Source organism: Phaenicophaeus curvirostris, chromosome 6, assembly GCF_032191515.1.
Source record: "Phaenicophaeus curvirostris isolate KB17595 chromosome 6, BPBGC_Pcur_1.0, whole genome shotgun sequence".
Classification (NCBI taxonomy): domain Eukaryota; kingdom Metazoa; phylum Chordata; class Aves; order Cuculiformes; family Cuculidae; genus Phaenicophaeus; species Phaenicophaeus curvirostris.
This window is the reverse complement of record NC_091397.1, coordinates 5,100,337-5,113,189: the sequence shown is the minus strand read 5'-3', so window position 1 is coordinate 5,113,189 and position 12,853 is coordinate 5,100,337. Positions and strand designations below refer to the sequence as shown.

Sequence of the window (12,853 nt, the reverse complement as noted above, 5' to 3'; positions counted from 1 at the left end):
AACATGTCCTCCCAATGAGAATGGCCTGGGATGGTGGGGATGCAAATGTCCATGGACGACAAGCAGAATCAGGAGGCTGTGTAGAGATGCCCCCTTGATTCCCATGAATCAGAGCAGCCGTGAAGCTGGGAGCTAAGCTTTCACCCTGCAGGAGGGAGGAGATATACAGCCCTCAATAGCAGACAGCCTCTATAAAATCATTAGCTGACTATTAGAAAAATAGGAAATGAAATCTTGGTATGAGGAAAAAAAGGATTACATTTCTAAAACAGAAGCCAAAATTAATCATTCAGCTGTTTCCACCCTTTGGGTTTGTGTTTTCTTCCTTTCTTTTCTCTTAAACACTTCGCAGGAACAGAGTTCTGTGTGGATAGTTGCAGTCCCTTTAAATTGCATTTCATTGCTAAAGAAATCGTTTGCCAAAAATTGAATGAGCATGCCTAGCCAGAGCTGGAAGAAGTTTGTGGGTGGGATAATTCTGGCAGTCAGCAGGGGAGGAAGGAGAGGAAAATGATCCACCCGAAATATCTTCTGTATTTTTTCTCCCTCTCCCTTTCTCTTCCATTTCTGACTTTCCCTTTTGTTTGGGCATGTCATGCCTCACTTGATACAAAGCCTAGCACAGAGGGAAGCTGATCTGGATTGCTCCCTGGGCACCAGTGCAATAAATTAGGATGAATCATAATTTTTAATGCTGCTGCATCAGCAGGACTTTTGCACCAGCACAGACAAAGTGCCTCCATTTAAGTGTCTCTCCCAGGCTGAGGATACACCCAGCATGGATAGAGGTCTCTGCAGGCTGTAGGAAAAATCATTGTCTTCAGTGTCGCCTCCTGGCTTGCTGTTAATCCCTAGTGCAGGATCAGGATCAGCTGCTGGTAGCTTTTCAGAACACTGCCTTGAGACCAGAGGAATGTTATGAAGAAAGAAAGGAGAAACACCAGGGAAAGAAATGTCTGATGTGAGTGTAAGGGAATGACCTAAGCTTCCCAAAGATGATTTTCCCATTCCTGTGCTCATCTAACCTCCTGCTCTGATTGCCCAGATAGACACGTGGCCCCAGCTGGAACAAACTGACCCAGATCTACCTTAGTGAATGGGTTTGGGCTGTTATGCTGTATTGGAGGGACTGCTCCATTTAGTTTAAAGGGGGAAAAATTGCCAATGTAGCAAAACTTGTCCTTTTCCCTTTGGTACTTTTCCTCTGCCATCCTCCTGTGTGAACTGGAAGAGTGCAAAGGGCTGAACCACTGGGGTATTTTTGGTGGAAAATACATTGAAGCCGAAACATTAAGGAAAAACAACCTAACAAAACCTTTTGGATTTTCCACTTCCTTGTGAAGCTGGCATGGGGAAGTTTGGAATGATGTAATATTTGTTATATTAAAAAAGGGTGAGGTCTGTCACTGGGAAAAGGGCTGAAAGGATGTAAATAAAAACAGGCAAAGAATTGCTGCAGATTGTGTTAGCTGGGCAATGTTGGTAATTAAAGGAAGATCAACACAGTTTGGATTCCAGATGACGATTCATATCACAGCCGAGGGCAGGAGTCTGATTTAGCTGGTTCCATTCAGGAACAGTGTTGGGCTACACAGAGCCACCAAATAGCTTCCTCAAGCTGCTTTCTTTAGCTCACAATAGTAAAATAAAGGCGAGTAGGGTGAAAGGCTAAAAGCCACACAGAGGCTCCAGGCAGTGCCAGAGTTGTAGGGAAGAGTTGCTCCAATCTCCACTGCTGGTTGCTTGTAGCAGTCTCTTCTGCCCCATCTCTGATCTGCACAGGGATCTGCCAGAGTCCTTTCTCCCTCTGCCTGCATCCCAGCTAGAAATGCTGCAAAAAACCAACCCTGGAACAAGATTAAACCAGCTGCCAGCAGCGCATGCATCTATTCAGTTTATCAGGTGTGCCTGAAACCCCTCCAGATCTTTTTTTTCCTGGACTTCCATGTTTACAATGACAGTGGCTTTGCTTTAACAGACCTTTCTTGATGGGTGACCTTTAGGACTATAAGACCCGCAGTTGGCTGAGCCCCAGTGCAGTGGCTGAAGCATCCGACATCCCACAGCTCCATTGCTCCACCAGCTACCACATCAGTTACATCCATTTCTGTGTCCAGTGCCTCCATTTGACATCACTTTGAGCCATGCAGCTCAGAAACCCCTTCCAGTACAGCAGTGGCACTGCAGGGCTCAGCACAACTGATCTGAGTGGTGGGGGGGGCTGACCTGCTCTGCTCTATGCTTGTAGCAAGGCAGTAAATGCCTTTAAATTTCTCTCAGCTAATACCAGACCAGGTTCAATCACAGATCTCTAAGTCAGCAGTTGACCCTGGGAGCCATCTGCCTGGAAGAGCTACTTTTGCACCATACATTGTGGCTCCAAATCCCTCTGCCATATGCCTAACTCCACATCTATGCCTTTCTCCCAGGTTAGCCCAGCTTGTGTCAGCCTTGTCAGCAATGAGTCTTCTTGGCTGGAGTTCACAGAGTCAGAATGGTTTGGGTTGGAAGGGACCTTAAAGATCATCCAGTTCCAGCGCTCCTGCCATGGGACACCTTCCAGTAGACACAGGCCGCTCAAAGCCTCATCCAACCTGGCCTTGAACACCTCCAGAGATGGGGCTTCCAAGTTCTACTAGTTCTTGAGCTGAGTTTCCCTCAAATCTCTCAAAATTTCCTTTAATAATGTTTCTTTTCCCCTTTTCTGAAGACTCCCTTTGTCTGCTGGTGCCACTCGTTTTTAAACCCTGCAACACTTAAGCCCACAACTGGGCTGAAAGATACACAGAGATGGAAATGTCATGTGATATCAGTGAGTGTATCTGATCTGCACATCTTATGTGAACGTATTCATTATCTCTTAGGAATGTGGGGAGATAGATAGATATCTTCATCCTAAGGGTAGGGTGTAAGTTGGCAGTGCTCAAACCCCGTGTGTCCATGAATGTAAGCACTTCACTTTGGGCTCCTTTTGACAACTAGTTAATACAACTAGGGAGGCTGGAGGTGTGGTGCAACTGCTTGTAAATGTTTGTTTATATAGAGAAGAAGAATCACACCCTGTGTGTGTTCTCTCTGTTGACTCTAAAGGAAGTGTTGAGAGCACAGAAAGTTTTTTTATTTTATAAATCTTCCACTCCCACTGAGATGAAAACTGGAAATAAGGTCTTGCCATGGCTTTCAGGTTGCTGATAGGGGCAAGAAACTTTGAGTTAGGATAAACACATGCATGCAGATCTTTTAAAATCCTCTGCTCTTAACAGTTTTTCCCCTTCTGATAAAATCAGTGGTGCTTTTGTTTAAGATGGTTGCCATGTCCCAATTCACAGACTCCCAAAGGAAGACAAGCCCTGTGTCAGAATCGTTTCGCTTGCAGAGCTGAGCTTGTTCAGTGTGCATTAGAGAGGTGGAGCTCCACTTGTGGAGAATTAAGGCAATACAATTTGCAGGACACATGAGGAAGGGAGGGTTGCTTCTATTCCAGCAGCCACTCCCCTATATGTTCTTGGTAGACTCCAGTGTCCACGTAGCCTCTTCCATTTTCTTAGGTTATATTCAACCTTGGGCTTGCCACAGGCAGTTGGAATAGCTTTATGGTCTACTTGGAGAATATTTATTAGAGTATTTCAGCTAAAGCTTCATCATAAGACAAGGAAGGGATCTGCTCAACAGAGCTGAACTGATGAGCTGAGTGTCTTTTGCCTCAGGCTAGAAATACTTAATATCATATGAAGGGGAACCAAGAGTGATGGAACAAGTGAATGCATGTGTTTGTGTCTGTGTGTATTAGCTTATTTAAAACCTTGCTAAAGAATATAGGTACTCAAAGTTAAGACTTTGCTTCCTGGCACACATATTAAGTGAAGGAAGTAAATGTTTGCGACTGGCAGCTTCTGCAGGGTGGATTCAGTGCAATGCTACTACAGAGCAGCACTTTCTGAGGGAAAGGGAGATGAAAGTGCTCTGGTTTGAGGTGAATCTTGCTGTGGACCAATAAGCTAATGCATCTCTCCTGGAGTTAGGTGGCACACAGATTGCTCTGCCTTGTAGGCACAATGGAAGTCACCTGCACAGGAGGATAGTAAATCTCTGCAAGGCAACGAGACTCCAGAAGAGAGACATTTTCTTAGATTTCAAGCTCAAAGGGTACCACCATAATCGCCCTATGGAGAGTCTTGTTGATCAACGATCAGTGTCTTTGTGCCCGTGGGAAGCATAAGCAGCACATCCAAGGTTTCCGAGTGTAACCATAGTCTATACAGGATAACAGCACAACTGAGGACCCACCGTAGCAGCCCTGGTATGAGGTACGATGAGGGGACAAGGTGGAGGCTGCCTTGCTGTGCCTTCACTGCTGATGTTATTCAGCCATCTAGGATGGCTCTGTGACAGAAATTACACCTCCCACTTGCTGGACAAGCTGTCCTGAGCTGGAGAAATTTAAAAAGGGCTAGTAGCCCTACTGGAAATAAGGAATCAAACAATCTGCCCTGAATATCTTATCCCTGGTTCTCTGCTGTTGAGCTGTGAGCTGAGGTGGTAAAGTTTCTTGTTATATTATACAGGAGGATGCTATCTGCAGCCTGAGAAGGACAAGAGGGGCTTCTCTAAGCCCCTCCTCACTGTCCCCAGTGCAATGCCTCCAGGATCTTCCATTCAAAGCATTCACTGGAGCTGAAAGACTCGCACAGAATGGGATTTCACCTGCTGCCAGTGAGTATAGTTGAAGGACAGGGAAGAGCTGGATCTTCAGGGCAGGATGGTGGCTAGGGGCATGTGAGCAGCAGAGTGAAAAGAGACTCTTGAAGATAAGCTCTCTGGTCTGCCAGTCACGGACATGAAGAAGCAGGTCACAGCTCTGCCTGGAAGAAGAATGAGGGGCTGGGAGGATGGTCTGGGGACAGGGAGGAGAATACTGCTATGCTCTAACTGATCCTTTGGGCCTTCTATTCCCAAAGGGTAACTGGTACACTCCTCCCAGATGGCTTCGGGCAGCTCTTAAGTGACAGGGAAAGTGCCCCAGTGTAAACAGATCGTTTGTGGTAGCTGAAGAGAAATGCTCTTGGCTGCTGCCTGAGGTGCCAGTGTCAAATTTCAGCTCAAATCAAGCTTTATCCATGGCTTAGCCAAGTGGTGAGGAGTTGGGCTGGTCTCTGTAAAAGGGGTGATGCAATTTGCTTGCACCCACAAAAGGGGAATTCTTTGAAAATGCCTGTGTTGCTTTATAAAAGATCCTTGGTTTTGCACAGTCCTGTCATTTGAGAATGGTGGTTGCTTTTGCTGTGGTGGAAAGGGCAAACATAGGGTGTTGCTGAGGAAAGAACATGAGGCTTTGAGAAACGTGATCCAGTGGGATGTATCCCTACCCTTGGCAGGGGGTTGGAACTGGATGATCCTTAAGGTCCTTTCCAACCCAAACCATTCTATGGTTCTGTGCTTTGAAGACTGAGGGGTTGTATTGGCTAATTCTGAGATTGCATTTTGTTAGAGTAACTAGCGCTCTCCAAAGCCAGGAGTGTCACACCCAGGTAACAGCAAATCTCCTACTGACTTTACTGGAAGCTGCAGGATTTGTGGGGTGCTCCTGCTTTTAATGCATAACCCACTCACATCCAAGCAATCCCTCTTCTCAGTACCGCTCCCTGCTGCCAGCATTGCTGCTCCCTTGCTTGGGCTCAAAGTCAGCCCTCTCCAGGCTTCAGCTTTCCTCTCATAGTCAGATCTTGCACAGGAGAGATACATCAGTGGTATCATAGTCTGTGAGCTACCATGCACTGTTGGTGGGTTCCTTGACCTGAGGGTTTTATTCGAAGACCATGAAAGAGGCTGCAGAGAGTTGATTCAGCACAAGAAATGTGCTCCTTGGATTAGCTTAGCAGCCAGCTGTGTTACATTGGCACATGCTGCTGGTTATGATCATTGCTGTACCACAGCACCAGTCAGAGCAGGAGCTTTTTTCAGAAGGGGAGGTATCTTTGAGAAGGGTCTGGGAACTATTCCTTAGGCTGTCAGCACCCTAGGGTTTCACCTGCAAGATCCTTTGCATATTAAAATCCTATGTCTGCAGTGTGTGAGGCACCTGCCCAGAACTTAATGGACCTCTTTCCCAATTAAAACATCTAGGGGAGCAGAGAGCTGCACTGCTGCAGTCCCTGTATGATTCTCATACTGTTTCATAAGTTGTGCATGTGTTCATAACCATATGTTGCAGAAGCTGGGGTAGATTCCTTATCAGAGAGGAATCAGTGGGGTTTTCAGACTTTCAGCTTGAGGTCAGAGCAAGGCTTCAGTGGAAAAGCACAGCGATATTTTTACCTGTATCTATGGATAATAGAGGGGTGATCTTATTTCTTTCTACAGCTACCTAAAAGGAGGTGGTAGTGAGGTGGGTGCTGATCTCTTCTCCCAAGTAACAAGTGATAAGATCATAGAATCATAGAATCACCAGGTTGGAAGAGACCCACCGGATCATTGAGTCCAACCATTCCCATCAATCTCTAAACCATGCCCCTCAGTACCTCGTCCACCCGTGCCTTAAACACCTCCAGTGAAGGCGAGTCAACCACCTCCCTGGGCAGCCTGTTCCAGTGCCCAATGACCCTTTCAGTGAAGAATTTTTTCCTTATGTCAAGCCTGAACCTCCTCTGGCGGAGCTTGAGGCCATTCCCTCTCGTCCTGTCCCCTGTCCCTTGGGAGAAGAGGCCAGCTCCCTCCTCTCCACAACATCCTTTCAGGTAGTTGTAGAGAGCAATGAGGTCTCCCCTCAGCCTCCTCTTCTCCAGGCTAAACAACCCCAGCTCTCTCAGTTGCTCCTCGTAAGACTTGTAAGATGAGAGGAAACAGCCTCAAGTTGCACCAGGGGAGGTTTAGATTGGGCATCAGGAAACATTTCTTTACTAAAAGAGTGGTGAAGCATTGGAACAGGCTGCCCAGGGAAGTGGTGGGATCTCCACCCCTGGTGATGTTCAAAAAACATGTAGATGTGGCGCTTTGGGGTGTGGTTTAGTAGGCATGGTGATGATTAGTCTTTTCTAATCACCAGATGTTTTGTCCGCTTTTCCTTGTGCAGCAATTGAAAGGGAAGATCCTTGTGAAAGGCAAGAAGTTGAGCAGGCAGGAGGACCCCACCGGAACAAATGGGAATAACAACCTGGAGGCTGAGGATGTCTCTGATGAAGATGAAGCAGCTGAAATGGAAGATGAGTCTGTAAAGACTGAGGTAGAGCAGAAGGGGAAGGTAAGTAAAAGAAGTAACGAGTCCTTAAAAAGGGCAGACCTGGAGAGGCAGAAAAGCTATAAACAAGATCTTCACATGTTGCAGAAGGCTCTGAAGTCCTGCATCAGGAGATCCCATCTTGATAGCCTATCCCATGATTCCTGCTGGGAAATCACTTTCTAGGTGGGTTTTGTAACACGTTAAGAAATAAAAAGAAAAGCAACTGAAATATACTTTTAATATGTTCCCAGCTAAGATAGCTTTTAGTGTGGTTTCAGTTACTCAGCTGGGGTTATGTGAGGGTAAACTGTTGAAATCAATGGAGCTAAGGATCCCTATCCTTGTTCAGCTCATGATCTTTGCCCCAGGTGTAAACAGAGATCTTGCAAAGCCAGCTAAGCACAAAGGTTGATCTCTTTCCTTAAAAAGAGGGAGAAAAGATCCCAAGCTCTTTGGACACCAAAACTTCTTTTCCTTCCCCTTATTTCCAGGTTTGCATGTTTGGGACCAGGGCAGCGTGGAAAACTTGCTGCTAAGGGTCAGTTGTAAAGTTTAGCAAATGGAGACAGCCATTGATGCTGAAATACAAGTGATCACGCAGAAAGCAGCAGAGAGGTTATCCCACCATCAGAGAGAGAATCCATCTGGAGGGCATCACACAAGGATGCTGGGACAGATAAGCATCTGTTGTGTGAAATACTCTCAGCTCACCAATAAGGGCTGAATGGGTTGTTCCCGTGTTTGTAGCCCTAACCACTGGTGAGCTGTGATAGCAAGCTGAAATATTCATTCACATAATGAGGTCATTTATTCACACAAATAAATGCAAAGGAGGGACAGCCCAGGTGAAATATGCTTGGCAGTCAGTGATATCATTGGACAGGCCAAGATGGACCTGAGAGGACACTGGTGCTCTGAGAGGAGGGATTAGTGCTCTCAGTGCAAGGAGAGGGACATGACAGGGGCAATTCGCCCTTTGTCCACCCTCTCTCTGTGTAGGGGTGCCCCTGCGTGTTGGTAGTGTGCAACCTTTTCATGTGAGGATGGTGAAGAAGAGTAGCCCCAGGGGTCCAAGACAAAACATGATTATTACTTTTGAGCATGACTGCAGAAACTCCCCACAGATCTCTTCCTCTCCTGCTTTTAGAGTGACACGTTGAAGCTGGCCAAGGAGCTGTCAGACACAGTTGTCTACTGCAAGAGTGTCCATTTCAATGGCTTTGAGGACCCCAGCCATCCTCGAGCTTTCTATGAGATGTCATCGTTCTCAGAGAGCAAAGCTCTGAAACTAGCCCAGGAGTCAGGTATGTGTGTTGTGCCCTAACAAAAGCCCTTCCTCTGTTCCTGCCCCACATAGAGTGTCAGGTAGTGGTGGATGAGTATGAGGGAAAGGCATCCTGAAGGACATGGATTATTATCCCTTTGACCATGCATGCCATGGCAAAACATTGGGAATAACTTAATATTGTAGAGGCTGTTACCAAGAAGGGCATTCTATACAGGTGGTTCAAATTCAGCCAGGCATGCTAGGTGGGAAACCTGTATATACAGCACAATCAAGAAGAGATACAAGTAGCTGCCATTACTGAAAGGGCCATTTTTTTCTTCTTTTTTAGGAACCAGTTTTATTCATCACAACATCAGGCACCTGAGCCGGACCTACCCTGCAGGCTGGAGGACAGATTCTTCTAATTACAACCCCATCGACTTGTGGAACGTTGGCTGCCAGATTGGTGGGTGCAACTGGAAGGTCAGAGAGGTTTAGCCTGGCGGGGTCACCTATGACCTTGCTGTGGTGAGGTTTCCGCTGACGTAGATGTGTGATCGCAAGCCATTTGCAGGCAGAGAGGCTCAGTGGCCACTGGGAGACATCAGTTGTTCAGCCAATGCTGAATAATTTTTCATAGTTCATTTTCTCGGCCACCTCAAAACCATTAGGAGAGCCTTTCCTGCAACATTAATGTGCACATGCTTGCAATTTCACTGGAAGGAGAGATTTTGCCATTTAACAAAGGAGGAGTCAGTTACTGAAGAGTGCTTAAGTCTCTGACAGAGAAGGAAATCAAACTCGGATCTCTCAAGCCCTAGAGCAAGGCCATAACTGTAAGAGCCAAGGCCTTGGTGGTATATTGATGTCTCAGAGATTTGATAAAAACAAGGGTGCAGAGCATAAGTAAATTATGTTGTAGTTTTCATCCAGGAAGCCTGGTGCACCAGGCTGGTGATGGCTCTCTTGGTGATGCTAGATGTTGGAGATATCCCAGTTGTGCCTATCTGGCTTAGCCAGACAAGAGAAGCTACAGATACAGGGCTCCCTGGTCCTTAGCTGTGTGGACCTGATTTGGGCTGGATGTGAACTCACTGGACCCTACAGTCTTTGTGAGGACACAGGTATCACTCCTGGGTCTGTCTCCGCTGCGTTGAGTCCGACCTCAGAAATATCCCTGGGAGGCAATGGTAGGTCCCTCAGCGTATGCAGAGGCCAGACATACATGCCATATCTGACCTGGATTCAATATTTTGGTACTTGCAGCTCCCTGTAAAACCATTATATTGCAGTTATTAAAGTCTTGCAGGTAGAAAAACAGGGGAGTGCCTTAAAATGGTTTTGGCCTTCAAGTATTACAAGGTATGTAGGACCCAGGACTAGGATAAATTGCTGTTTGTCCTAGAGCTGTCTTAGAAGTTGCTAAACAGGTTAGCATCACCCTTGAGAAATCAATGGAGTACTGAGCAGGCACTGGAATCCCTGTGTGCTCCCTATGTGGTATTATGAGATTCTTCACAGAGATTGCTTCCAGATTTGACATCAATGCTTTTCAAAAGACAGTGGCAAATTGGAAAGAATACAGGAAATCCGTCTGATGTTAGGACACCAGTGAGGCTTGATCTATTTTGGCTAGGTAACAATAAATAGATGATTCAATGACAGCTTCTGTACTTGTGCGTGAGGAGTTCAGACAGCAAGGAGCTTTCTAGTCTAACCAACAGAGGCATCAATGCTGCTCAGGGTGGCAAATGGGAACAGGCATATCTGGGCTGGAAAGGAAGTTTTATAATGAGGCTAACTAGCTGAGAAACAATCTGAGAAGGATTTGCTGGCTTCACTGCAGGAGAAAAATCCTCCAGCATAGAAATGAATAGGTTTATCTAAATGATGCAGTTGCTCAAGCAGGTGACTGAAGTTCAGTGCAAGACACCTTTTGACCCTGTGGCAGGTGGCAGGACAGCTGAGATGGCTGTAATGGCTCCTGCTGTCTCTAATGTCTCTGAATGTAAGAAATCCTATGGGATAGCAGACTGTGTGGGTCAGAGTTTATCACTGCTCTTTGAAGCATGAAGAAGCCAATGTTTATGTCCATGAAGTGTAATTTAATGTGGACAGGATTAGTGTAAAAAGACTCCCATTGATTTATCTGAAAGTGACTGAATTTATTGATTTATGTTGCAGTTGCCCTAAATTTCCAGACAGCAGGCACAGAAATGGATGTCTACCAGGGCCGGTTCCAGGACAATGGGTTTTCTGGGTATGTCTTAAAGCCGGAATTCCTCCGGGATGAGCAAACCAAATTCAATCCAAAATCCATCACAGAAGGAACATGGGGGACAAAGAAGAAGCTTCTGCTTAAAGTAAGAATAGAAGTTGGAAAATGTCTCAGTAGCATCCACCTTCAGGGGGGGCTTGTAGGCTGCACCTTCTCCTTCTCCTGGTTGCACCTGGGCAATGTTATCCTACCCCTACTCATCTTCCACTGCTGGGATCTCTGCTTCAGTCCTGCGTGGGCTTTCATCCTCCAGAGACCCACTCACATGTTTAATATTCAGCAAAAGGAGAGGTTAAAGGCAATATTCACTGTTGTTACAGAAGCTCACAGGCACACTTGCAGTCAACAGTCACCACTGTTGTTTCCAAGTATCATCTGATCACTTTGGGGACAGTTAGAAGAGTTGCCTGCCCCCTAGCCAGCTGGCTGGGCTGAAGCAATATTCATTAGGTGCTTTAGCTTATGACAAATTCCTCTGAAGGATGTCACAGCGCTGGCTCTGAAAGACCAACGCCAGCTTGTGACAACAGGTCCTGCATGCCTGTAAAAGGAGAGGGAAGTTTGCCAAGAAGCGCCACTTCCTAATGATGTCCTGACCTCTTCTTATGTTTCCTCCACAGATCATCTCTGGTCAGCAGCTGCCCAAGGTGAACAAAAGCAAAAACTCCATTGTTGATCCTAAAGTAACAATAGAGATCCATGGTGTCCAACAGGATAACAATAAGAAGCAGACCAAAGTCATTGAAAACAATGGTAAGGGGCATCATTCCGTGCTGTGCTCCCTTGGGGCAGTAGCCCTGTGGTTTCGTGTAGCTGCGTTCCTTGCCAAGCCTGCCACGCTAAGCAGATGTGTGAGATGCCTCTTGGTGTAGGGACCCTGGTAGTAGACTCTCGGTGGCATGAATTAGCCCCACGGACTGGTGTCCTTATGGAGAATTACTTTTGGAAGCTCTTTACTCTCTCAGATGTTTTGAGACAGAAATTCCCTGGAAAACATCAGCCATATGAGTTGTTTTGAGGTTGGCTGCAAATCTGCAAAGCTAGAGAGCTGGAAATGATCTTTATATCCTGGCAGTTGGACTTGACCTGGGATGCACAGTCCCTACCAAAATCTTCCCAGAGAAGCCTTCTTGTGAAGTGTCACAAACTCACAAAAGATTGAGGTTGCAAGGGACTTCGGAGCTGACTGTCCCAGCCCCTGCCCAAAGCAGGACCAACCTCAACGTTAACTCAAGATTCTCAGTTGAATTTTGAATATCTCAAAATGTGGAGATTCCCAGGCTCTCTGGGCTCTCTCAAGTGATGCAGTCTTTGACATGATGAAATAAGATGTCCCTGTTCTTAACCAGAAGTCCCCCTGTTGCAGTTTGTGCCTGTTATGCTTTGTGCTTTTACTGTGCAACCTGTAAAAGCCTTCTCTTTGTAAGAAGGTAGTGGGAGGTGGCAGTAGTAAGCACCTTAGTGTTCTCCAGGCTGAATACGTCAACCTCTCAGCCTCTTCTCAGAAGTAACACAATCTTTTTGAAAGCAAAACACTTCCTGTAGCTCAGAGTCTCCTCACAAGTTAGGGACACTGCATCTGCTCTTTCTCTCAGCCAAAATGGCACTGGTGCTAAATTAATGCACATCACAGTAACGTTACAAAAGAGGGATAAAAGCTATAAACCTCCAGCTCCAAAGAGCCTGGCTCCAGCCTTACCCAGCACTGATGTCAGATGTTTCACCTCCCCATGGACCATTTTCCATCGGTCAAACAGGGCTGCGCTTTCCCTGTGTGCAGTGAGGGTCTGAATATTGTGGCCTTCTGAGTTTGCAGAGGGCAAGGTCAGCCCTCTCCTGTGGGAGTAACAAGGCAGTAGGAGTCTGAGAAACCAGGTGTCACCCTCCTGCTGACAAACACACAGCTACAAATACATACATGCATCAGGGAGTGCAGGGATGGGATGAGAGGGAACAGTTTTAAGCTGCAAGAGGGGAGATTTACATTAGGTATTAGGAGTAAATTTTTCCCTATGAGAGTAGTGAGGTACTGGCACAGGTTGCCCAAAGAAGTTCTGGATGTCCCGTCCCTGGAGGGGTTCAAGGCCAGGCT

The 12,853-nt window shown here is 46.4% G+C and overlaps 1 protein-coding gene across 2 annotated transcripts in view; it reads left to right on the top strand.

Moving 5' to 3' along the window:
* The window catches only part of PLCD1 (phospholipase C delta 1), a 55,194-nt gene that overhangs the window by 39,212 nt on the left and 3,129 nt on the right, over nt 1-12,853 (top strand). For both annotated transcript variants that reach the window (XM_069859238.1, XM_069859237.1), the window contains exons 9-13: nt 7,070-7,237; nt 8,364-8,520; nt 8,833-8,949; nt 10,668-10,846; nt 11,382-11,514. In XM_069859238.1, coding sequence (XP_069715339.1) covers nt 7,070-7,237; nt 8,364-8,520; nt 8,833-8,949; nt 10,668-10,846; nt 11,382-11,514 — 754 coding nt within the window. The remainder of the gene's footprint in view (nt 1-7,069; nt 7,238-8,363; nt 8,521-8,832; nt 8,950-10,667; nt 10,847-11,381; nt 11,515-12,853) is intronic.